The 26,530-nt window shown below is 62.3% G+C and overlaps 2 protein-coding genes and 2 non-coding genes across 4 annotated transcripts; 1 reads left to right on the plus strand and 3 right to left on the minus strand.

Annotated features, from left to right (window-relative positions):
* Positions 1 to 923: 923 nt before the first annotated feature.
* On the plus strand, positions 924 to 23,804 carry ACO1O0_005712 (NRPS; the record flags this gene model as incomplete). The annotated part of the gene is made up of 3 exons (XM_083195122.1): positions 924 to 1,469; positions 1,532 to 12,892; positions 12,945 to 23,804. The coding sequence occupies 3 exons, from the start codon at positions 924 to 926 to the stop codon at positions 23,802 to 23,804; spliced, it is 22,767 nt and encodes a 7,588-aa protein (XP_083050035.1).
* Positions 23,805 to 24,322: 518 nt separating this feature from the next.
* Positions 24,323 to 24,394, minus strand: ACO1O0_005713. The gene has a single exon. It is a non-coding gene; the product is annotated as a tRNA-Met (tRNA).
* A 21-nt stretch (positions 24,395 to 24,415) lies between these two features.
* Positions 24,416 to 24,518, minus strand: ACO1O0_005714. Its single transcript has one exon. It is a non-coding gene; the product is annotated as a tRNA-Glu (tRNA).
* Positions 24,519 to 24,872: 354 nt separating this feature from the next.
* On the minus strand, positions 24,873 to 25,985 carry ACO1O0_005715 (uncharacterized protein; the record flags this gene model as incomplete). Its single annotated transcript, XM_083195123.1, has 1 exon — positions 24,873 to 25,985. The coding sequence occupies one exon, from the start codon at positions 25,983 to 25,985 to the stop codon at positions 24,873 to 24,875; it is 1,113 nt and encodes a 370-aa protein (XP_083050036.1).
* Positions 25,986 to 26,530: the final 545 nt, after the last annotated feature.

Genomic DNA, 26,530 nt, shown 5'->3' on the forward strand with positions numbered 1-26,530 from the left:
GGAGTTGTAACCCCATCTACGCCTTGTCTTGGACTTCAGCTGCCTTGGCTATCCCAGCCGTCTGCCTCGCCATGAGACATTTTCGAACCCATCCCACCATGATGCGGTCTAGCCTTGCCGTCTCGAGGACTTGCTTGGTCAAGTGGCGTACTCCCATCGGACGGAGGTATCGTGTCCCAACATGCCCGTCCTACACCACTCAACCATACCACATCGTGAAATCTGCCCTGCGTGATGCACATCCAAGCTGGACTTACCCGACGGCTTCAACACCATCTGCATGACCCGCATCCAAGGTGGACATGTCTCGAACACGAGCAAACCGGAGAGCTTCCATGGCAAAACACACCAAGACAACATAAAGGTTTAGGGGTCCGGGTCCATGCCATCTCCGCAGCATCAACCCTCGGTGTATCATTGCCTTGACCCAAATTATTGTCACTGTTCATCTCAGCTTTGAGCAACCACTCTACCAACCTACCCAAACCTCTCTACAGTCTTTTGACTTTGCACTACCGTGTGACCTCTTCGGTGCTTCTTCACAAGACTTGCCTTTCTTCCCGTTCAAGCTTCCGCTCCCGGTATCGTATCAACCTCACCAAGAAACTTACCAAACAACCAAACATAGCTTTTAGCAGCCACATTGAGCTGCCTCTCAACGCAAGAAACCACTCACCACACAGTCCCTGAACTACCAACATCAGCTGCTCCTACCATTTGGCAGCAGATCTGGCACTTCAACTATCAAGCTTGCATCACCAACTGAAGATATCCGCCCACAACACTCTGGCGTCAGTCTTGTCGCCAATCTCTCTGCTCACAACACCCAAACAATTGTTCACCCAACAGCGTCAAACAGTATCCTTGCCCCATTTCCAGGTAAACCCTCTACGAGACTCACCACGGGATTTCCAATGAACAACATGCACGCGCCTGGAAGCTCCGTCGACATCACCAAGCAGTCCTTCTGGGCCCAGCGCCTCCAGACCGCCGACACCAGCGCCACCACTGCTGTTCTCTTCGACAAGGCATCCCCCATCGAGAAGGTCTCCTCCATCGACAACACCATGCCTCCACCGGCCCCCTTCGCTCGCACCACCCCCTCCACGGGCATCAACCCGTCGGAGCTCCGTGTCGCCGCCATCATGCACTACCTCTCGCCCGACACGCTCATCCTCGCCGCCTGGGCCATCCTCTGCCGCTCCTACGCAGGCGAGGACGGCCCCGTCAGCTTTGGCGCGTGCCTCGACCGTGAGGGTGCAGCGTGGCTCTTCGCCATGCCCGTGTCTGGCGACGATCGCCTCCTGGGCGCCATGCGGGCCGCCGAGCAGGACAAGAAGCTGGTTCTGGACCACGCACTGGCCTTTGACTCCCTCGCCGCGTTTTCCCAGAGCACGGGTTACGTCGACCTGGCCACGGCCGTCTACATCTGCTCCGGGGCGCCCAAGACGCCAGACATGCACCTACCTGTAAGAACCTGCCCCAAACTACAAATCACCACTCTATCTGGTTTTTCTGACCGAAAGAATAGTCCCCTGCCTCCCTCATCGTCAACGTCGGCGAGGGCACCTCCATCCAGGCGCACCTGCACTACCGCCGCGATGCCATGACGCCCGACCGCGCGCAGAGCATCGTGGACAATTTTAACCACGTGCTGGGCAGCCTGACGGAGCGCCTGCAGTCTTCCAGCGCGCTGCAAGTCGACGAGCTGCGCATCCGCGACGTCGATGCCGTCAGCCGGGGCGACTACCGCCGCATTGTCGAGTTCAGCTCTGCTGCTGCTCTGCCGGCCAGGGTCGACGCCTGTGTCCACGACCTCGTCCTGTCGCGTTGCAGGGCCCCTGGGGCGGAGAGACGCACCGCTGTGGATGCCTGGGATGGGAGCTTCACGTATGCGGAGATGGCGGTGCATGTCTCGCGTCTGGCGGGCGCCATTGTCGGCGCTGCTGGCCTGCACGGCAGCCGTCGTCGTCGTGGCGGTAGCAGCAGCAGCCAGGAGAGCGCGCAGATGTTTGTGCCCTTCTGCCTGACCAAGTCGCGCTGGACGCCCGTGGCTATTCTAGCCATCATGGCCGCCGGCGGAGCGTGTGTTCCCCTCGAGCCGAGTCATCCTCCTGCGCGACGCAACGAGATCCTCGCGCAGACCAAGGCCAGGGTGGTGCTCACCAACACGACTCTGTACGAACAGGGCCTTGCGGAGAGCTTCCTGGGCGGGAGCACCATGGTGCGTCACGTTATCTGCGTGGACGCTGCCGACGAAAAGATCTCAAACCTGCCCAAGGCGCTCCCTGCTGTGCGCCCCAGCGACCTCTGCTACATCATCTTCACGAGCGGCAGCTCCGGTACACCCAAGGGCGTCAAGTGGGCTCACGCAGCGCTCGCGACGAGCACGCTGGAGCAAGGACGGGCGTTCTGCGTGGACGTCAAGTCGCGCGTGCTGCAGTTCGCATCGCATGTCTTTGACGTGTCGGTGGCCGAGCTGGTGACGCCCCTGGTGCACGGGGGATGCATCGTGGTGCCTGCGGACAAGGACCGGACGGATCCGGGGAGCATGGCGGCTTTCATGAAGCGCATGGGGGTGACGGCGGCGACGATGGTGCCCTCGTTTGCGCGCCTGCTCCTGAAGCATCATGTCCCGTCGCTCAAGACGGTGATTCTGGGAGGGGAGCCTATCGGCCAGGACAACATCGACGGCTGGACTCCCCGGCTGGACCGTCTCATCATCGGCTACGGATCGGCTGAGACGTGCATCAACTGCGCTCGCAACGAGTTCTCGGTCCGCACTCGCGCCCGCAAACCCTGGGTCGAGAGTCTGGGAACCGGTGCTGGATCCCGTATGTTGATCGCTGACCGCGACAATGCTGACAGGTTGGTGCCCATCGGTGGCGTAGGTGAGATCCTCGTCGAGGGCCCCATCCTCGCTGAGGGATACCTGCATGATCCAGCCAAGACGGCCAGGGCCTTTATCGAGAACCCAGCTTGGACTGCCAAGGCAGGCCACTTCCGCAATGCCAATGGCGTCTCGTCGTCCTCGCGCCGCCGTTTCTACCGCACAGGTGACCTGGGTCGTCAGGCCATGGACGGATCCATCACCTTCATGGGCCGCGCAGATTTCCAGGTCAAGGTGCGCGGACAGCGCATGGAGCTGGGCGAAGTGCGGTCACACATGGTCGACTGCCTGCCCCAGGCGGTGGACATCCACGTCGATGTCATCTGCCCTGCCTCCTCCTCGGATGGGGAGAATGTCGGGGACAAGAGCCTCGCAGCATTCCTCTCGTTTGGCCACAGCGCCGACCATGTCGAGATGTCACAACCGGATGCGTCCCTGGCAGAAGCCCTGCGGTCCATGCTCGCGAGGCTGCGAGAGGTCCTCCCCCCAGCCGCGATCCCCACTTTCTTCATCCCGCTGGCTGGGTTCCCCTATCTGGTCTCGGGCAAGGTTGACCGCCGGCGGCTGCTGGCCTTTGCTAACCAGTCCACCGTGGAGGAGCTGTCGGCCTGCAACGCCTCCTTTATGGGATCTGCTTTTCCCGGAGGGGGCGTGGCTGCGGCTGTTGATCCCGAGACAGAGTTGGAGGAGGTGCTCGTGGACTGCTGCAGCAGTGTTCTCCGGCTGCCCTCGCTTGGCGTTGGCAGCAACTTCTTTGCGTCGGGAGGAGACTCCCTCTCGGCCATCAAGGTGGTTGACGCGGCGCGCGAGAAGGGGGTTCATATTGCTGTTGCGGACATTTTCAACACTGCATCCATCCGGGAGCTTGCCCAGCAAGCCACCATGACGTCGGATCAGCCCTCTCTGCATTCCATAGACGACGATGACTCGGTCGAACCCTTCAGCCTGCTGGACCCCGACCAGGTCCGGGCTGTCATGTCCGACCTGCAGAAACAAGGCGTTCCCTGCCACACTATCTCAGACCTCTACCCGTGCACCCCCCTCCAGGAGGCCCTCATCGCCCTGTCTAGCACCCGCCAGGGAGCCTACGTCTCGCAGCACATTCTCGACCTGCCTCGCCACGTCGACATTCCCGCCTTCAAGGCCTCGTGGCAAGCTATGCTACAGAGGCATGACATCCTCCGCACGCGCATCTTCGAGGGGCCCCAGGGGGCTGTCCAGGCCGTGTGTGACGCCCAGATGGAGTGGTCCACCGCCCCGACGCTCTCAGCCTACTGCGCCATGGACAAGTCGTTGCCAATGGGGTTTGGCGATGGCCTCGTTCGATTTGGCCTCGTGGGGAAGACTTTTGTGCTGACAATCCACCACTCTGCGTTCGACGGCTGGTCCATCACACGGCTGTTTGAGGATGTGGAGCGTCACTACGCCGGACAGCAGCCGCTGCATGCCACGCAGTTCAAGCACTTTATCCGATACCAGTCCGTCCTGGATAAGGAGGCTCCCAAAAAATTCTGGGAGTCGGCTCTGGCGTGTGAGGCTGGGCTGGCCTCGTGCCACTTCCCCCAGATGCCCAACGCGGCGCAGAGCCCCATCCCCGACGCGGCCATCAAGCTTACCCTCCCGACATCGCAGTATGCCACATCCGACTTCACCATCCCTACACGCATCCGCGCAGCCTGGGCGCTGCTGGTCGGGCGCCACATCGACTCGCAGGACGTCATCTTTGGCGAGACCCTGTCAGGCCGCATGTCGACCATGCCCGGCGTCCAGGAGGTGTCCGGCCCCACTATATCGACCGTTCCGTTCCGGGTAAAGTGGAGCCCCGAGGACTCCGTATCAGCTCTGCTCCGGGACATCCAGAGCCGCGTGATGGACATGACCAACGCAGGCCACATTGGCGTGCAAAACATTTCCCGGCTAAGCCCTGCCGCGCACGAGGCCTGCCAGTTCCAGCACATCATCGTCATCCAGCCCAGGAAGTCATCCCTGCGCGCCTGCGACACCCAAGGCGCCCGCCGCCGTGCCAGGATCGGCCTCGAGGACGCCACGCTGGACCTGCGCAACTTCCACAACTACGCCCTCAACATGGACTTTACGCTTGAGGAGGACGCTGTCACCGTTACTACCACGTTTGACTCGCGCGTCTTCTCCCCGCGGGATATCGAGCACCTGCAGGCGCAGTTCCAGCATGTCCTCGACCAGGTCTGCCGCGACGCCCAGGGCACCAGCGCCATTACCAACATTGACTACGCCAGTCCGTTGGACACACAGCTTCAGATAGATACCAACAGAGTCGTATCCGAAGCCCATGAGCCGACGACCCTGCTCCGCCTTCTGGGAAGACATGTCGCCGAGAACCCTGCAGCGCCAGCCATCGCCGCATGGGACGGCTCCATGACATACGAGGAGCTTGACCGCTCGTCCTCGGCGCTGGCAAACCACCTTGGTTCATCGGGTCTGCGCCGCGGCGACTGCGTACCCTACTGCTTCCCCAAGTCGCTATGGGCGACGGTGGCCATCCTCGCGACGCTCAAGATTGGAGCCACGGCTGTCGCCTTGGAGCCCTCGCACCCGGACGCCAGCATCGCCAAGGTTCTTGCACAGGTCCGGCCAAGGATGGCCCTGTGCTCGCGTGATCTCTCTTCGCGGATACGGACACTGACACACGGATCCTCGTCCGTGTTCGCTGTTGACGCGCAGTCCACACGCGAGTGCGTCCGCTCCGAGGACAAGACCCCCAAGCGCAAGTACATGTACACCGTCCAGCCCGAGGACACGGCCTTCATCGTCTTCACATCAGGCTCAACAGGAGAGCCCAAGGGAATCCCGCTAGACCACGGGGCAGTGTGCATCATGGCGCGACAGCACGGGCAGGCCATGAACATTGACCGGCACTCGCGCATCCTGCAGTTCGCCGCGTATGTCTTCGACGTGAGCATCGGGGACCTGGCCATTGCGCTCTTCCACGGCTCGTGTCTGTGCGTGCCCTCTGATGCGGACCGCATGGACAGCCTCGCCTGCTCTGTGAGCCGCCTCGGCGCCAACAGGGCCTGGCTGACGCCGTCGGTGGCAAGCCTCATCTCCCCTGCTGAGTGCCCGACGCTGGAGTGGCTGTCCGTGGGCGGCGAGCAGCTCACACAGACGTGCAAGGATATCTGGGCGGGCGTGCCGCTTGTCAATGTCTATGGCCCGGCTGAGGTGGCCAACATTGGCACTGCGGTGCGTGTCTCGCCTGAGCTGGCCCTGACCAACATTGGCCGCGCCAACGGTGTCGGGATCTGGGTCTGTGGCCTGGGAGACACGCAGAGGCTGGCTCCTGTGGGGTGTGTTGGCGAGATTGTCTTTGAGGGACGGAATGTGTCCCGGGGATACCTCGACAATAAGGAGTTGACAGCCAAGGCGTTCCCGACTGTCCCCTCATGGTCCTCCAACAGCCCTGTTCGCATGTACAGGACGGGAGATCTCGGTCGGCTCAACGCAGATGGGTCTATTGAGTTCATGGGTCGCAGGGATACGCAGATCAAGCTGCGCGGGCAGCGCATCGAGGTGACGGCCGTCGAGACGGCACTCAAGGCTGCCATTGACGAGCCTGTCGAGATTGCTGTCGACATGCTCCATGGGTCTGATGACGGAGATGCTTCTCTGGTCGCCTTTGTTCACCTTCCCAGTCGACAGGCTGTGTCTGGCAGCGACATGTTCAGCACGTCCGTCGACATCCGGTCCCTCGCCATCGACGTCCGCTCGCGCGTCAAGGCGACTCTCCCGGCACACATGATCCCCTCGCTTTTCCTCCCGCTCTCCCGCCTGCCCAAGCTCGTCTCTGGCAAGATTGACCGCAAGACGCTGCGACTCGCTGCGGGGAAGCTCACGGATGACCAGATCAGCGCCTTCAAGCTATATCCGGACGCCTCTGCTACTGCCAAGAAGCAGCCCCGTACACCGGCTGAGGCCGCGATGCAGAGCATGTGGGCATCAGTGCTCCGACTTCCCGAGTCGGATATTGGTGTCGACGATGACTTTGTCAGCCTGGGTGGCGACTCCATCACCGCTATCAAGCTGGTGGCTCGGGCCAGGGCACAGGATGTGCAGCTCTCTGTTGCGTCCGTCTTTCAGCACGCAACGATTGCCAACATCTGCGGCACCGCTGACGTGCCCTTGGCCATGTCTATCGAGGAGAACACGCCAGCTGCTCTTTCACCCAAGAAGTCTGGAGAGTGGGCTGCCGTGGCCCTCGAGTGCGGTGTTTCTGAATCCCAGATCGAGGACGTCTACCCCTGCACCGCGTTGCAGGAGGGTATGCTCATGCTCACCGAGAAGAAGCCCACGGCCTACATTGCCCACCACGTCATGCCTCTGCCCGACTGGGTCGACGTCTCCGTCTTTCGGCGGGCCTGGGAGGCTGTAGTGCATACTCACGCCATACTCCGGACGAGAATTACCCTCCAGGGCCAACAGGTGGTGTTCCAGCCCGGAGCCGTTGACTGGACTGTCCCTGCGTCTGATGACCTGTTGGCCTATATCCAGCAGACAGGAGAGGCACCTATGGGATTTGGCAAGTGTCTTAGCCACCAGACCATTCTCAATAACCCCAGAAGGTTTGTCTGGGCCACTCACCACTCCCTCTACGACGGCTGGTCCATGCCTCTCCTCGCCGATGCCATCAACAAGGCATACACGCGGCTTTCCGGTACTGAGGTTTCTCTCCCCAAGCAGCTAGAGGAGTGCCCCCTAAGCTTCAGGGACTTTGTCGACCACATCTCGAATATTGACAAGAACCATATGGAGACCTTCTGGCGCGACCAGCTCGAGGGCGCCGATCCAGCCAGCTTCCCGCCAGGGATGCCCTCATCGTATGAGCCCCTGGCCGATTCCATGGTGGAGAGGGCCATCCCCTTCCCTCGTGACCCACGGTCCAAGACGACAACATCTGCCATGATCCGCACTGCCTGGGCTATGCTCATCTCAGCCTACTCTGGCTCGCACGCCGACATTGTCTTTGGATCTGCCGTCACAGGCCGAAGTGTCCCCCTCGACGGCCTCCTCGACCTCATCGGCCCAACCCTGGCCACCGTCCCCGTCCGCATCGTTCTCAACCCCAAGCAGCCCCTACGCAGCCTCCTCGCCAAGGTCCAGCAGCAGTCCTTTGCCATGCTCGATTATGAGCAGTACGGCCTGCAGAATATCCGCCAGACCAACGCTGCTGCCTGCGACTTCCAGAGTCTGCTGGTCGTCCACGCTGAAGGTTCCCACCAGGAAGATCCAGGCAACCAGACGGGCTTCTCCTGGAGCGAGAATCGCGATGCAGAGGCCAACTTCCTCACCAGCGCCGTGACCCTCGAGTGCCAGCCACTGGGTGAGCGTCTCGCCCTGTCCGCCTCGTACGACTCGTCCGTTGTCGACGAGAAGCAGATGCAGCGCATGCTAGCTACGTTTGAGCACATCCTCGGCCAAGTCTGCCGCGGAGAGACGACCCTGATTGTCGAGGACATTGACATGATCAGCCCCCAGGACAGAGCCGAGATGGCCTCCATCACAAACCATCTCCCTGCCCCAACCCACGAGCGCGTCCACGACATGTTTGCCCGCCAGACAGCCTCCTCGCCCGAGGCGATGGCGATATCGGCCTCGGACGGTGACATGACATACCGCCAGCTGGACCGCCTGTCCACGAAACTCTCGCGCCATCTGCGCTCCCTGGGCGTCGGCGCCGAGTGCTTCGTGCCCTTCTGCTTCGAAAAGTCCAAGTACGTCCCCGTGGCCCTGCTGGCCATCCTCAAGGCGGGAGGCGCGTGCGTGCCCCTGGACCCTGCGCAGCCCCTGGATCGTCTTAGGCACATCATCGGCACCCTCGACGCGCGTGTCGTCCTCACATCGGCCACCCACAGCCGCCTCCTCGAGGGCGTCCCAGGGGTGCAGCACCTGGTCCCCGTATCCGACGACGCCCTCAACACCCTCGCTATCGCTGCTGCTGGCCTTGGAAAACCCGGTGCCAGGAGGATGGAGCCCTCGCCCTCGTCGGCCTGCTACGCCATCTTCACCAGCGGCAGCACGGGCACGCCCAAGGGCGTCGTGTGGGAGCACGCCACGCTGTGTAGCAGCATGGCCGAGCACGGCGCCGCCTTCAACTACTCGCCCTCGTCGCGCGTGCTGCAGTTCTCGTCTCACACCTTTGACGTGAGCGTGTCTGAGCTGCTGACGACGCTGGTGCACGGCGGGTGTGTGTGCATCCCTGATGATTTCACGCGCATGAACGACATTGCGGGCTTCATCGCCGAGAGGGACGTCAACTGGGCCTTCTTCGCGCCCTCGTTTGCCAGGCTGATGGACCCGGACACTGTCCCGAGCCTGCGGACTGTTGTCCTCGGTGGTGAGGCGCCTGGGAGGGATAACATCGAACGCTGGTCTGGACGGCCGGGGCTGGAGCTCATTGTCACGTACGGCCCGGCCGAGAGCTGCATCTACTGCGCCAAGAACAGCGTTGGCGAGGCGTCGAGAATGGTCGACGGGAGCATCGGCCACTCCATCGGCGGTATCATGTGGATCGCTGACCTGGGACGGCCGGAGCGCCTGGCGCCCATTGGGGCCGTGGGTGAGATTGCGGTCGAGGGCAGCATCCTGGCCAGGGGGTATCTCAAGGATGCGGCCAAGACGGCGGCCTCGTTCAGACACATGCCTGGGGACTGGGCCGGTGGACGCAGCGAGCGTGTGTACTACACGGGGGATCTGGGTCGTGTCAACTCGGATGGCACAATCAGCTGTCTGGGTCGCCGGGATGACCAGGTCAAGATCCGTGGGCAGCGCGTTGAGCTGGCGGATATCGAGTACCATCTTCGCAAGGACGACGAGGTTCGTCAGGCTCTTGTGCTTTACCCTCGCACGGGGTCCTGTGCAGACCACTTGACAGGTGTTCTGTCCATGAGTCCTCGTGATGGATCGGCCAAGGCTGCTCCGTCTGCCGAGATTGTCATGGCAGCCCCTGATGAGTGGACTTCTGTTGCCACCGTCCAGGAGAGGCTCGAGGCTAAGGTGCCATCGTACATGGTCCCCTCTGTCTGGATCGTCCTCGAGTCGATCCCCCTGATGCCCGCCTCCCAAAAGGTCAACCGCAAGATGGTGAGCGAGTGGACCAGGCAGATGGACCAGGCCACGTACGCAGAGATCACACGGCTCTCATCAGAACAGACACCCGGCAGCGCATCTCCCCTGACCGATAAGCTTGAGGAGAAGATACGTGACCTTTGGTGCACCGTTCTCAACATCAGTCAAGACACCGTCGGCCCCAAGACGTCCTTCCTACGCATCGGCGGCGACTCCATCTCGGCCATGCAGATCATCTCGCGCTGCCGCAACGAGGGCCTCCACGTCGCCGTCCAGGACCTGCTCAAGGCTAAGACCTTTGCCGATTTCTGCGATCGCGTAAGGGCCGTCAAGGGGTCTGGTGATGGAGATGTTATAGAGATGGAAGATGATGATGATGATACAACCCCCTTTGCCCTCTCGCCCATCCAGTCGTGGTTCATGGCGCTGGCTCCCTACGGTGAGAACCACTTCAACCAGAGCCATCTCCTGCGCTTCACCGAGCACATCACCTTGGACGCCCTAGAAGGTACCCTCCTCACCATCATCCAACGCCACCCCATGCTCCGCGCGCGGTTCGAGTTCACCCCCAGCGGCACCTGGCAGCAGAGCACCTCCATGACAGCTCAGGACGCCCTGCAGTGCCGCTCGTTCCAGTCCGTCACCATGAAGAAGGCCGCCGCGTACGCCTTCAACGCCCAGGCCAGCCTCGACATCATCAACGGACCCCTACTGGCCGCCGACATGTACGCCATGACGGACGGCACGCTGGCCCTGTTCATCACCTGCCACCACCTGGTCGTGGATCTCGTCTCGTGGCGCATTATCCTGCAGGAGATGGAGGAGATTCTGCGCACGGGGAGGGCGGCGACGGATCGCAAGCCGTTGTCTTTCCGCACGTGGTGTCGTCTTGTCGAGGAGCATGCTGCTTCGTCCCCGGTTAGTGCATTCGACAATGCACCATCGGCTGACTGGGCCTTCTGGGGCATCTCGAGCGCCGACAATGTCGTGGCCAACGTCACGGAGCAGAGTTTCGCGCTAGACCAGGACTCCACGCAGCTCCTCCTCGGCGGTGCCAACGATGCCTTCAACACGGAGCCCCTGGATCTGCTCCTCACGGGCATCGTCCACTCCTTCAACCAGGTCTTCCGGGGCTTCCGCAGCCCTATCGCCGTCTTTAATGAGAGTCACGGCCGTGAACCCTGGAGACCCGAGATTGATCTGTCCTCCACGGTCGGCTGGTTCACATCTATGAGCCCCGTGACTCTGTCCGACCACGGGGGCGACGTCCTGCGCTCCCTCCAGGAGGTCAAGGATCTTCGCCGCCGCTCTCCCGACAAGGGCATCTCGTCCTTTAGCCGCTTCGCCAAGCAGGCCGAGGACGCCGTGGAGGCGACATTCAACTACTTTGGCCTGTTCCAGCAGTTCGAGAAGGAGGGATCGCTGCTCAACCAGCTCAGCTGGGACACGACCATCGCCACCCCTCCGTCTGATGCATCGCCCGACGTGCCTCGCTTCTCCCTCTTTGACATCTCAGCCGGTGTTGAGGGCGGTACCCTCAAGGTCAACTTTGCCTTTAGCGACCGCATCAACCACCAGGGCCTCGTCCGGCAGTGGGTCGACGCGTGCTCTACTACCCTCACAGAGCTTGTTCGCACCGCCAGTGAGAACCAGGGCGACGATGCGGCCCAGACGCTCTCCCTGAGCGACTTTCCCCATCTTCCAGCAACGTATGACGAGCTGGCTGTCATGCTGACCACGACTCTTCCCAATGCGGGAGTGGATGTGGCCAAGGTCCAGGATATCTACCCCTGCTCGTCGATGCAGACGGCACTGCTCATGAGCCAGGCCGTGGACAAGAGTCTCTATGCGGTGCGGTACGTATGGGAGGTCATCCCCAAGACTACCGGCCCAGCCTCGCTAGACCGCATGATGGAGGCGTGGCGACAGGTCGTGCAGCGCCATCCCATGCTGCGCACCGTCTTTGTCCAGGGCCTCTCATCGGGAGACGGCAAGCCCGCAGCCGTGTACCACCAGGTCGTCCTCAAGGAGCTGGAGCCCAGCATAGAGGTATGCAACGACGCCTTCTCGTTCCCCCTGGGCCAGCCGCAGGATCACCTCCAGGGCGGCGCGCCTCATCACGTCGTCCTGTGCCAGGACTACTCGGGAAAGCTGCTGGTGCAGCTCGACATCTCACATGCACTGGTCGACGGTACGTCCATCAACATGCTCGTCGATAGCACCATCAAGGCCTACGACGGTATCGTCCTCCCCCGCGGTGGCCACGACAACTGCTATGCCAACTTTGTCAGCTACCTGCGCGATCAGGACGTCGACGAGTCGCTCGCCTTCTGGAAGACATATCTGGCTGGCTCTGAGCCCTGCCACTTCCCCAGCCTGCGCACCCAGATGAAGTCGGACTTGGATGGCATCACCAACGAGTCCCAAGCCGCTCGCAGCCTCGAGTACCTCGACTTCCACTTCCCAGACTCCTCCCGTCTGCACGCATCCTGCACCGCCTCGGGAACCACCACGGCCAGCGTCTTCAAGCTCGCGTGGGCCCTCGTCCTGCAGTCCTACACGGGCATCAACGCCCCCTGCTTCGGATTTCTGGCCTCTGGACGTGACCTCCCCATCGACGGGATCGACGATTTTGTCGGGCCCTTCATCAACATGCTCATCTGCCAGGTTTCTCTCGAAGAGGACGACGCTGCCGTCGAGGCAGTCCTGAGCAAGGCACACGCCGACTACGCAAACTGCCTGGCCTATCAGGTGTGCTCGCTGGCTGAGATCCTGCGCGCCCTGCAGATTCCTGGCGGGGGGAGGCTGTTCAATACGGTCATGTCGGTGCAGAGGCTTCTCCCGCCTGGCACGGAGACGTCTGAGGTTGATTTCAAGCCGGTCCATGTTGAGGACCCCAGCGAGGTGAGCTCCCATACCCCCTTTCCGATATCTATACCTGCTAACTGCTGTCCAGTTTGACATTGTGCTCAACATTGGCGACTCGGCAGACCTGGTCGACGTCAGTCTCACTTACAACACGGCCATCCTGTCCAAGGTACAGGCAGAGCATCTCGGCGCCGTCTTCAACCGCGCCATCGACTCTGTCCTGGACAGCCTGGACAAGAAGCTCAAGAACATCGACCTGCTCATCCCCCAGGACTACGACCAAATGGTCGCCTGGAACAGCACCGTCGACACCACCATGGTCGAGGCCCTCTGCGACGACCTCATCGACACACACCTCGCCTCCCGGGGGTCCAGGCCGGCTATCTCAGGATGGGATCTCTCCCTGACCTACACCGAGCTGGACAGCCTCTCCACCGCCCTGGCCGACCACCTCGTCTCCCGCCACGCCGTGGGGCGCAACATCCTCGTGCCGTTCTGCTTCGAGAAGAGCTCCTGGGCCATCGTCGTCATGCTGGCCATCATCAAGGCCGGCGCCGCCTTTGTGCCCCTGGACCCCAAACACCCCGTCGACCGCCTCGCGCAGATCGTCCAGCGCGTGGGCGCGCCCCTCGTCATCACATCCGAGAAGAAGGCTGATCTCGCGCCCAGCCTGGCCGCCTCGCTACCTCACCTCGTCGTCGGGCCGAGCACCATGCCCTCTATCACCAAGGATAGCCCCGTAAGAGGGCGGTTCCCCCCTGGCAGTACCAGCACCAGCACCGTCCGCTCCGAGGCCTTTCGCAGGGCGCGCCACCCGACGGACCTGGCCTACTGCCTCTTCACGAGCGGCAGCACGGGGACGCCCAAGGGCGTGCTGATCCAGCACCAGACCATGAGCACGAGCACGACAGCACACGGTCGGGCCTTCGGGTACAGCAGCCCCGACATGCTACGCACCGTGCAGTTCTCGTCGTACGCCTTCGACGCGTGCATCGCCGAGATCTTCACGACGCTCATCATGGGCGGGTGCGTGTGCGTGCCGTCGGACGAGCACAAGATGGACCCGCGGCAGCTGATGGGCTTCATGGAGCGCGAGCGCACTAACATGGTCTTCATGACACCCGCGGTGCTGGCCCTGCTGGACGAGCGGAGGCTGCCGTTTGTAGAGCACCTCCTCGTCGGGGGCGAGGCCGTCCCGCGACAGCTCGTCGAGGGGTGGATGACGCCCCGGCGGCGTGTCCTGGTTGTGTACGGGCCGACGGAGTGCTGTGTGTACTGCAGTGGCTATGACTGCTCTGATCGGGGGGGGCTGCCCCTTGGGAGGAACATGATTGGCACTACTGTCGGGAGTGTCTCGTGGATCGGCACGTCGCACGACCCGAACAGGCTCGCTCCCATCGGGGCCGTCGGTGAGCTTCTCATCGAGGGTCCCATCCTAGCCAGGGGATACCTCGACGACGAGGAGAAGACGGCTGCCTCGTTTGTCAAGCCTGCGTGGATGGGCGGCGACAGGACCGTCTACCGCACGGGTGACTTGGTCCGGTATATTGAGGACGGCAGCCTTGAGTACCTGGGACGCCGGGACAACCAGGTCAAGCTCCGTGGCCAACGACTGGAGCTGGGCGAGATTGAGCAGCAGCTCATGACCCTACCGGATGTCCAGCAGTGTGTCGTGCTGCTCCCCAAGGAGGGGCGCTGTCGCCAGAAGATCACGGCGCTGCTGAGGCTCACGTCTGAGGCTGCTGATTCCAGCGTTGCTGGCGTGGTCCCCATCACAGCTGGCGGCTCCGAGGGGCTCCAGATCTTAGGTGGTGATACTATCACGTCCAAGCTGGTGGCCATTTCCCAGGCCCTCGGCGGTAAGCTACCATCTTACATGGTACCGTCGTGCTGGATGGCGACGGACCGTATCCATCTCCTCCCGTCTGGCAAGTCGGACCGACGCTTCATCACCGGCTGCATCGCCAACATTGACAAGAGAATGTATCGCTTCTCTGTCGACATGAAGCTGGACGATGCTGTGGATGGTGATACCGAGAACCCCGGTTCCAGCACCAATATCCCTGAGCCGGCCATGACGCCCGTCGCCCAGACTCTGCGCAAGGTATGGAGCTCAGTGCTCAATCTACCTGAGCAGACCATCAACCCCGAGTCAGGGTCCTTTATCAGGCTGGGCGGCGACTCCATCAGTGCCATGGAGGTGGTGGCCCAGTCCAGGGCTCAGGGGGTGCCTCTGCTCATCGAGAACCTCCTCAAGGCCACCTCCATCAACTCCCTCGCATCCGTGGTGGAGGAGTCTAACCCCTCGGTCAGCACATCTGTCGTGGCTGTCACTCACGGTGTCTCGAATGAGGAAGAGGACGAGGATGATGAGATTGTCCTGTTTGGCCTTTCGCCCATCCAGCGCATGTTTGCCAAGCTGGCGCCCAGGGAGAACCACTTTAACCAGAGCTTCCTCGTCAAGGTCAACGCCAAGTCTCTTTCCGAGGACGATGTTAGAAGGGCGCTAGACGTGGTCGTCAAGAGACATGCCATGCTGCGGGCGCGTTTCCAGCGCATCGGTCGCAATTTCAGGCAGTGGATCGAGCATGAGATCGAAGGGTCATATACATTCCGTTCATGGGACGTGTCGCCCTCCTCGTCTCCTTTCCCTGCCGAGGCTGTCCCCCTGATCGAGGGCACGCAAAAGTTACTTGACCTCGAGGGCGGCCCTGTCTTTGCGGGCGACCTGTTCACGGCTGGGACAGAGCAGTTCCTCTTCCTCACAGCGCACCACCTGGTCGTGGACCTCGTCTCGTGGCGCATCATCCTCAAGGACCTCGAGGATTACCTCGTCCAAGGATCCATCTCGTCCTACCGCAGCCTCTCCTTCGAAAAGTGGTGCGGCCTGCTCACCAGCCACCGCAAGGCGCTTCTACAAGCCCCTAATCCAACTCACCTGCCCTTCGATGTGCCCCGACCCGACTACGACTTCTGGGGCATGAAGCAGAAGCCCAACTACGCGGCCGACTTTGAGCATCACCAGTTCACCCTTCCAGCCGACGTCTCGCAGACTCTCCTCGGCGACGCCAACGACGCTTTTGGAACCGAGGCCTTAGACCTGTTCATCGCGGCTGTGATGCACTCGTTCGCATCGACATTTCCCGACCGCGCCATCCCACCTGTCTACAACGAGGGCCACGGCCGAGAGCCCTGGGACGAGTCCCACGACCTGTCCAAGACGGTCGGCTGGTTCACCACCATTGCGCCCATCTGGTTCAAGGCTAGCAACAAGGGTGACATTGTCCACTTTGTCAAGCAGGTCAAGGATGTCCGGCGCAAGACACCCGCCAAGGGCTTCTCGCACTTCACGGCCCTCGATCTCGACCGCAAGCCCTTTGAGATTGAGCTCTCGTTCAACTACTTCGGTGCCTTCCAGCAGCTCGGCCGCTCCGACGCCCTCCTCCAGCAGGTCCACTGGGAGTCCATCGGGGTCGATCCCTGCGAGGTCAGCGCGGATCACAAGAAGTTCTCGCTCATCGACATTGCCGCCGAGAGCAGCAACGACCAGCTCATCTTCACCTTCAGCTTCAACCGCAAGCTGCGCCACCAGCAGGGGCTACGGACGTGGATGGACACCTGCCGGGACTCCCTGCAGACCATGGCCCGGTCCCTCATCTCGCGCAGGGGCGAGATTGCCGTGAGCGACTTTGAGCATCTGCCGGATACCTACAACCTGGATGTCTTGCGCAGCACGACCTTGAGGGAGCTGGGAGTGCACGAGTCCAACGTCGAGGACATCTACCCATGCTCCCCAGCCCAGCAGGGCATGCTCCTCTCCCAGAGCAGAGACCCCGACATGTACTGGTTCCGGTCCGTCTACGAGGTACAGTCCAAGTCTGGGCCTCCCATGACCGCCTCACGACTCCGTCAGGCGTGGAAGGCCGTCGTCCAGCGACACCCCGCCCTGCGCACCGTCTTCATCGAGCAGAACTCGACCGACGGGCTCTACGACCAGCTTGTCCTCCGCAGCCACGACCCCAGCGTCGACGAGATGGACCTGGTAGCCACCGACAACGACGACAAGCTCCTCGCGAAGCTCAAGATCGACGCCGTGGCCCCCGAGCTTCAGGCCTCGCGGAAGCCCCAGCACCAGCTGCGCATTGCCCGCCAGGCTACTTCTCCCAGCGGTAGCAGGGTCTTCTTCAGCCTGCTCATCAGCCATGCCATTGTCGACGGCGGCTCCATGGGGGTTATCCTGCGCGACCTGGACCTTGCCTGCCAGGGTCGCCTCGTCGACACGGAGCCGGTCCTGTTCAAGAACTACATCACCTACCTCAAGTCGCGCGACCACGAGGCCGACCTGGGCTACTGGAAACAGTCACTAGATGGCGTGGAGCCCTGCATCTTACCCGTTGATCCTACCGCGGCCAACTCACCGCGGGTCATGGACCGCGCCAACCTCATGACCCAGGACACTCACGCCTACACCAAGATGGCCAGCGTCGCCCGCGAGCTGGGCGTCTCGGCCTTCACGCTGCTCCAGGTCACCTGGGCCCTGACACTCCGCGAGCTGACCGACCCGGACAGGGACGACTGCTGCTTCGGCGTCGTCACCTCGGGCCGTGACCTGCCAGTCGAGGGCATCCGCGACATGGCAGGGCCCCTTGTCAACATCCTCGCGTCGCGGGTCGAGATCGCCCACGATGTGGCCCTTTCGCGCATCGCCGAGACGGTGCACGACCGCTTCGTCGACAACCTCGCCCACCAGACGTCGTCGCTGGCCGAGGTCACCCACGAGCTGGGCAGCGGCACGCTCTTCAACACAGGCATGACGATGCAGAAGATTGTCAGTGGTAGCCTGGACTCGCGGGAGTCGGGGGTCGCGTTCAACCCCATGGGTGGTGAGGATCCTACCGAGGCGAGTATCCCCATAACACCCTCCCCATTACGCCCAATACCAGATATTAACACCAGACCACAGTTTGACATAGTCATCCACGCCATCGACGACGGCAGCAAGCTGCATGTCCACATGAACTACTGGCGCGACAAGGTTTCTCCAGGTCGCGCCGAGGAGATTGCCCGTATCTTCTCGACGATCCAGGGGCAGATGCTGCAGCGGCCAGGCATGACGCCTGCCGACCTCGACATTGTCTCCGCCAAGGATGTCGCCCAGCTGTGGAGCTGGAACGCCAGGCTTCCCCAAGCCGTGGAGATGCGCATCGAGGACATGATTGCCCAGCGGGTCGTGGAGATGCCCACACGCGAGGCCCTGTGGTCGACGACCGAGGCGCTGAGTTACCACCAGCTAGACCTCTTCTCGACCAAGCTGGCCGAGACTCACCTGGCCGATCTGGGCAGGGAGGAGATTGTGCCCCTGTGCTTCGACAAGTCCATCTGGGTCGTCGTGGCCATGGTGGCTGTCCTCAAGGCCGGAGGCACCGTCGTCCTGATGGATCCCTCACATCCAGCCGACCGTCTCCGGTCCATCGTCACCACCACCAAGGCCAAGCGCATCCTCGCCTCGCCATCACAGGCAAACATGTGCTCCAAGACCCTGGGGATCCGCACCACGGCCATCTCCAAAACCACCATCAACGCCCGAGCGGCACCCTCTGCCGCCACGGCCCTCCCCCGCCTACGCCCCAGGGCCAGCAGCTCCGATGCCGCCTACATCGTCTTCACCAGCGGCTCGACCGGCACGCCCAAGGGCTCCGTGACCGAGCACCGGTCCTTCTGCACCGCCGTCCGGGGCTACCACACGGCCATCGGGCAGCTCCCCGGCTCGCGGGTCCTGCAGTTCGCCTCGCACAGCTTCGACGCCAGCATCCTCGAGACGCTGGGGTCACTCATGGTGGGCGCCACGGTGTGCGTGCCCTCGGACCGCGAGAGGGCCGACTCGGTATCCGACTTCATCCGCCGGGCGCGCGTCAGCTTCGCCGTCGTCACGCCCACGACCGCAGAGCTGCTCAGGCCCGACCAGGTCCCCAGCCTAACCGGCCTGGCGCTATGCGGCGAACCCATGACGGCCTCGCACATCGCCACGTGGGGCGACAGGGTGCGCCTCGTGAACGCCTTTGGGCCCAGTGAATGCTGCGTCGGCAGCGCCGCCAACCCACGCGTCAGCGCGCTGTCGAACCCCAGGTGCATCGGCTGGGCTGTCTCGTGCTGCTACTGGGTCGTCCATCCGCGGAACCACGACCGCCTCGCCCGTGTTGGCAGCGTCGGTGAGCTCCTCATCGAGGGCCCCATTCTCGCGCGCCACTACCTAGGCGAGGAGGCTAAGACGAGGGAGGCATTCATCACGGCTCCTGCGTGGGCGCGTCCGGGACGTGCGACGAGGCTGTACAAGACGGGTGATCTGGTCTGCCAGAACCCCGATGGCTCGTTCCAGTACGTCGGACGGAAGGACTGTCAGGCCAAGATCAGGGGTCAGAGGCTGGAGCTTGGCGACGTTGAGCAGGCGCTGAGGGATGTTATCCCGCAGTGCACGTCTGTCGTCGCAGAGGTCATCCAGAACGAGGGCCAGGTCGCTCGCCTAGTCGTCTTCTTCTCCGGCCTTGCCGATATTGACGTCGCCGACGTCCAGTCCAAGATAGCACAGAGGGTCCCTGCATACATGGTACCCTCGTCGATTGTCCCCCTTCCGCAGCTCCCCCTTATGCCCTCGGGCAAGGTGGACCGGAAGAAGATGAGGGCCATGGCCGCCTCGCTCCCGACGACGCTGGGTGAGAGGTCTGGTCGTGCGCCCGAATCTCCCATGGAGGTTTCTCTGGCAGCCATCTGGAAAAAGGTTGTCAAGACGAGCGAGAAGATCCTGGCGGCAGACAGCTTCTTCCATATTGGAGGCGACTCGTTCACGGCCATGAAGCTTGTGACGGAGGCCCGGTCTCAGGGCATCACCCTCAGTGTGTCCGTGGTCATGCGGGCTCCCAAGCTCGAGGACATGGCCCGCCAGGCCACCCAGAGCGCTTCCATGGAGAACAACACAACCAGTGAGAGCCTCGTGTCCCAGGCCACAGAGGCTTTCAGCATGGTGCAGTGGACTCCCGCCCTCAAGGCCGAGGTCTCACGCCAGTGCCGTATTTCCGAGAGCGACATAGAGGACGTCTATCCTTGCACGCCACTCCAAGAGGGTCTCTTTGTGCTGTCTGTGAAGCAGCCAGGGTCCTATATGGCGAGACACTGCTTCCGCCTGTCGCCTGAGCTCGACATTGCGCGATACAAGGAAGCGTGGAACACCATCTTCGAGTCAAGTCTCATTCTACGCACGCACCTTGTCCAGCTAACCAACGCTGGCGGCCTCGCTGGCAGAAAGTCTGGTCTCTACCAGGCCGTCATCAGGAAGCCCCTAAGCTGGAAGCACGAGACCACTGCGCTCGACAAGTACGTGGCCACTCCGCCGCTGCCCGCGCTGGGGGCTGCCCTCGTCGGATTCGCCATGGTGGAGGATAAGGGGGCGAGGTACCTGGTCCTCACCATGCACCACGCTGCCTACGACGGCACATCGCTCGACATGCTCCTCAAGCGCGTCGAGGCTGAGTACACGGGCGGCCCTGCTCCTCCGGTCACGCCCTTCCGCGAGGCCATCAAGCACCTCGACAGCATCAAAGGCGACCCAACCAAGCGCTTCTGGACGCAGTATCTCGCCGGCGCGCGGGCTTCCAAGTTCCCAGTCGTCCCGGAGGGCTACGTGCCGTCCGCGGGCATGGACTTGGAGCACACATTCCCCCTGCCCACGCCCAAGGTGGAGGGCTTCACCGTCTCTACGCTGATCCGCGTGGCCTGGTCCATGGTCATGGCGCACCACGCGGAATCCGACGACATCGTGGTGGCCGAGACGCTTAGCGGACGCAACGACGACCGCCAGGGCATCGCCGAGGCCGACGGGCCGCTCATCACCACGGTGCCGGCCCGATGCATCCTCGACCCCTCTGCCAACCTGGTGAATGTCCTCGAGGCCACGCAGAGGGCCATGGTGGACATGATTCCCTTCCAGCAGGCCGGTCTGCAGAACATCCGGTTCATGAGCGCCGATGCTGCCGAGGCGTGCTCGTTTTCGTGCCTCGTCAGCATTGCCCCCGAGTCGGTGGCCAGGGCCAAGTCGGCGATGGGTGTCACCCCCGTCGACGGACCGCCCGCGCCACCGATTGACTATGCTCTATCTATTCAGTTTGTTCTCTGCGAGGACAGAAAGTTGAAGATGGGGGTGTCTTATGATGAGAGGCTAGTGGATGGAGCGCAGATGAGGAGCATGATGGAGGAGTTTGGCCTTGTTTTGGGCCAGCTCTGCAGCGGAGAGAAGAAGCAGGTCAGGGATATTGAGGTGGATAATGTCAAGAGGCCAGATCCCTTGAGAATTCTCAATCAGGGGAATGTGGCCAAGATGGAATCCCAGACACTCGTCAACGATGAGGTTGCTTCCAACGATAATGTGATTGGGGGCTCCGAGAGCAGCATCCCACTGGAGCATGATGCTCCCTCGACGCAGGAGTCAAGCAGCGCCGGGTCGGGCTTCGTGACAACCAGGTCCCTGAGCGAGATCCAACAGGAGATGCGCGCTCTCTGGGCAGAGATTCTTGAAATCGATGGCGAGGACGTCGGCGACGAGGACAACTTCTTCCGTCTCGGCGGAGACTCGATCAGCGCCATGCGCCTCGTCACCACGGCTGAGCAGAGGAACATTAGCATCATCGTCGCCGATGTGTTCCACCACCCGACATTCACCGATCTATGCGAGTTTGCCGCCCAGGCCCATACAGCCCTCGTGGTTGCCCCTGGAGCTGGAGTAGCAGCAGCAACCCCTGGCCAAGCAAACGCAGTCATCGCAGCACCACCGCCCCCCGTGCCCCAGGACTACCGCCCCTACGCCGTGCTCGACTATCTCGAGCTAGACCAGGACCTCGCCGTCGAAGCCGTGTGCAGCCAGCTCAACGTCTTCCCCGGCGATGTCGAGGATGTCTTCCCCGCGACCGACTATCAGGCCTGGGCCGTGAGCCACGGCTTGATGCGCAGCCGGGGCAACACCAACTACTTCCTCTTCCGGCTGCACGGGAACCTCGACACGTTCCTCCTGGAGCAGGCGTGCCGGCGGATGGTGGCCTCGAACCCCATCCTGCGCACCCTCTTCACCACCATCGGCAGCCAGGTCATGCAGGTGGTGCTGCGGTCGTACCAGATCGAGTTCCAGCGCTACGGGCGCGAGCACAGCGCCGACGACAGCTTCATCCGCTGGCTGGTCGAGCAGGACACGCACCGCGAGGCCTTCCTGTCGCAGTCCATTGTGCGCTTCAAGCTGCTCCGCCACACCCTCGGCCACTATGTGCTCGTCATGCGCGTCTCCCACGCCCAGTACGACGGCATGAGCCTGCCACTGCTGTGCCAGGACCTGCAGAAGGCCTACGGCGGCGCCGAGCCCCTCGTGCGCCCCTCCTTCGGCAAGTTCATCCAGGGCGGCATGGTCAGGGAGGAGGCCGCCATCGACTTCTGGAGCCAGCTGCTCGAGGGGTCGTCGGTGACGGAGATTGTCGAGCACCCCGGCCCGGCCTTCAGGCACAACGTCGACACGATCCGCAGCCGCACCATCCCGCCTATCCCCGTCAACGTGGCCGGCATGACGCAGGCCACGCTGGTCAAGGCCGCCTGGGCGCTGGTGCTGGCCAAGATGTCCGGCCAGCGAGACATTGTCTTTGGCAACCTCATCTTCGGCCGCAACATGCCCGTCTCGGGCATCGACGAGATCTCGGGCCCCTGCATCAACATGGTGCCCATCCGCGTCCGCATTAACGAGATGGACAACATCCAGGACCTGCTCGCCCTCGTCCAGGAGCAGCAGCTCGCCGCCATGCCCCACGAGAACCTCGGCTTCCGCCACCTCGTCAAGCACTGCACCGACTGGCCGACCTGGACGCGCTTCAGCTCCGTCGTCCAGCACCAAAAGGTTGGCCGCAATGTCGGGCAGGACTTCTACCTCGGCGACGACGTCAAGTGCGAGATGGGCGTCCTGGGACCTGCATACGACTCCTCCGACCTATGGGTGCAGACAACCCCCTCGGACGACTCCTTCAAGGTCGAGATCGGCTCCTGCAGCGCCGTCGTGTCCCCCAAGATTGCCGAGACCCTACTCGACAGACTATGCACTGTACTCACCATCTTCGGCGCGGTGGGCTCCGGCAACGACCACCAGCTGTGGGAGCTACTAGCCCGGGACCACGCACCGCTCATCCCCGTCCAGTCGCCCATCATCGACCAGGTCTGGAGCCGCGTGCTGCCCGACGGCGCCGCCATCCCCTGGGACGCGCCCTACTACGACTACTGGGGTGACGAGATCGCCCCCGTGCGCTTCCTCGAGGAGTACGCCGACCACGGCATTCACCTCGACATGGAGGACATCCTCGGCCACCCGACCAAGCAGGAGCAGATGATGCTGACCGCCGGCGTCATGGCCGAGCAGAACGGCACCTCCTCCTCCTCCAAGCGCGACTCGCGCCGCTTCAGCCAGATGTACCAGCCCAAGACCAGTGTCTCCACATCCGTCACGTCCCCCGGCGGTGCTGCCCGCCACCAGCACCAGCACCAGCACCAGCACGCAGCCAACGCGACGACGGCTTCGTCGAGCCGCAGCTTCTGGATGCTGGATGGGCCGGGCAAGCCAGCAGCGGCCAGCAGCGTGCATAGTAGCGACAGCAAGGGCGGCCGCAGCAGGGGAGGAGTGCCGTCGTCGGCACGCATGAATTCGCCCAAGAGAGGACCGGCATTCGGGCCTCAGCGCAGCAAGCCGCAGCGCAAGGGCGCGTCGACGTCGTCGCGCAACACGTCGCGGTCGGGTTCGGTGTGGGACGTGTCGTCTTCAGTGTCGCTGTCCGGGCACAGCTCTTCTTCCAATGTGAGCGTGAGCTCGCCATCGCTGCCTTCGTCTTCGCGCCCGCGTTTGGGTAGGAAGGCGAGTGCTGCGGTCGACTGGTGAGGTTGAGAGGACGATGGAGATTGGTTGTGGCATATGCCACCAACGAGAATGTTGACTTTCCTTTGTCATGATACGGCGATTCTATGTCCGTTTTACCAGCCAGTGAATATCCTTCACTTTGTCTTTCCTTTGTATATCGAATTAGATAGCGATTAGCGAGGTGTTGGGGTTTTCGTTTATAGCACAAATTAAGAGGTCACACACAACTACATCTTCCAATTACTATCTGTTGTGACTTTTATGCTCAGCACACCACAGCGACCTCGTCACTAACTTGGCCTAAAATTCTTACGGCATAATTTACTTGAAATATTGAAGTGCTTGAGTAGAGAATGTCATAGATAGTGATATAGGAGCTCTAGGCCATTCTGGTGGTCTGCACCAACTCCTCCCGGGTAGCTACAGTAGTAGGCTGCTTAACTGGCGTCGCGCGACCAAGGCGAAAAAAAAAAAGGGCATTGCAAAATAATGCAGGGCATGTCGCACAGCAGCAACGATGAGCAAAAAAAGAAAGATCTTAGCAATTCTACGTTTCGATCGTAGGACCTCCGGGTTATGAGCCCGGCGCGCTTCCACTGCGCCAAATTGCTTTGTTGCCTTTTGAAAAGGACCTCCGGTACTGGGAATCGAACCCAGGGCTTGACGGTACGCTCGGAAGAGGATTGAACCTCGCCGTTTGAGAGCGTCAAATGTTGGCCACTACACCATACCGGATGTCTGATTGTTGAAGAACAGCCGGGCAGAATCGGGTTAACTGGGTGCGTGGGAATTGCCCCATCGCACTCGCCACCATTTTTCATATCCTCCCTCTTTTACTTCTTTTTCTTGTTCGAGGGTGGATTGTGGGTAGGAGAATCAAAGTCATAGAAATTGTGTCGAGACGGTCATTAATCGTACATCATGTCATCGTCAGCAGCAACCTCCAACCCAAACCAGATATGCAAGCCGTCTTTCCCTCTCTTCCGGTATATGCAGAGCGGAGCGTCTTTAAATCCCCGATACCCAGTTCCCAAACGCCGTTGGTCATCATCATGCTAGCTTGTGAATCCCCCACTCCACACGTCGTCCTCAGCGCCTCCTCCTCTTGTCAATCTCGTCCAGCGCCGCATCACCACCCGTCCTCAGCACCCCCCTCTCCAGCCCATCCGGCCTCTTCGTGCCCAGGAACCCATCCACCAGCGCCGCGCTCAGCGCCGCCGTCGCCACCTTGGCGCCCTTGGGCCCCAGCCACGGGCCCCGGTCATCCTTGGACCTGATCGCCGCCTGCGCGCCCGCCGTGAAGGCCTGCCGCGCGCCGGCCTGAACTATGGGGTTCTTCCACCAGGGGTTGCCCTTGGCGGCAGCCGCGCCGGCGGCGGCTCCTGCGGCGGCAGCACCGACACCACCGCCGCTGCGGTCTCGCGTGGATGCGGGCATCGAGTTGCGGCGTGCGGTGCTGCCGTGGGATCGGCCAGCCTGGGCGGGCGGCGGACGGCCGCGGTCGGGGGGCGGGGACATGTCCCTCGTCTGGGAGCGGTGACGCCGGGGACGGGGTTCGTGTCTGTCGTACCTATCGTCTGGGCGGGACGGCGGAGGGTAGTAATCTCTGGCACGCGGGCGTGGCTCGTCTAGATCGCGGCCCCGGGGTCTGTGCTCCATGGGCGGCGGGGAGCGTCTCGGTCGGCGGCGGGAGTACGGGTCGGGCTCGCCGCGGTACTCTTTGGGGTGGCGTTTGCTCCGGGGATCCAGCTCTGCTGGATAGTGTCTGTCGATGGTAGGGCCGTCTGCCGGCATGGAGCTCCTCTTTGACTGGCGGGGCCTGTATTCCCTATCACGATCGCGGTCGCGGCGGGAGGAGATGTCGGCGTGGGGAGGTGAGGGGGCGTAGGGGGGTGTCAGGGAGCTCGCGCGGGGACGTCGCCCGTCGTGGACAACCTGGGGCGGAGGCTTGTCATATCTGGGGTCTGCTCGGCGGCTGTGACGCCGCGAGGGCTTCTCGTACGGGTCGTGTGGATACTCGGGGCTGGGTGCACGGCGACGCTCAGACTTGCCACGACGCGGGGGAGGTTCCTCGTAGCGGCGGGAGCGTGGAGGAGACACGGATGCGTAGTGTCGGGGGTCGTCGTAGAGGTCGCCACCAGCGTAGTAGTCTCTGTTGAGGCCAGGCTGGTGGTCGCGGCGGCGCAGCGGAGGATCAGGCATGGTGGCCGTGATAAGGTGAGCTGTGTTATTGCCCTGTCCGTATGTACGATATGTGAGGATTCAGTCGCGAGAGGGGGGACTAGAAGGGGGCGATGGCACTATATGCGTGCATTTGAGCGAGCACGAGGGATGGGTGAGGATGACGACGCGAGCCACTGCCAGGGTCAGCGGTCGGGCAAAGTAGGACAGGGGATCACGCCTATAGGACGGATCAGAAGTCTAGACTGGTCGTCCGGGAACAGCGGTTTCAGCTGCATCGTATCCGCCAAGGGAGGCACAGCAGCAGGCCTCCAGAAATCTCTTTAACGGTCAAATCGATCGAGGCGCTGGACCCTGCCAGCAAGCTTTCTGGTCCAGGCGATCATTGTGGGCGTTGTTGGCGGGGATCGAGGGGCCCCTCAGGCGGCTTCACCGCTACAGACCCTGAGAGCTACTGAGACAGGGTGCACCTGACGTCACTGGAGCCAATGAGGGGTCATGCCCACAGGGGCGACTGACGTGGGGAGGCCGCTGTCCAGTCCACTTGACGTCAAAGGGCAGCCAGT

This window comes from Amphichorda felina (genome assembly GCF_050947745.1).
Source record: "Amphichorda felina strain 45539 chromosome Unknown scaffold_5, whole genome shotgun sequence".
Classification (NCBI taxonomy): domain Eukaryota; kingdom Fungi; phylum Ascomycota; class Sordariomycetes; order Hypocreales; family Bionectriaceae; genus Amphichorda; species Amphichorda felina.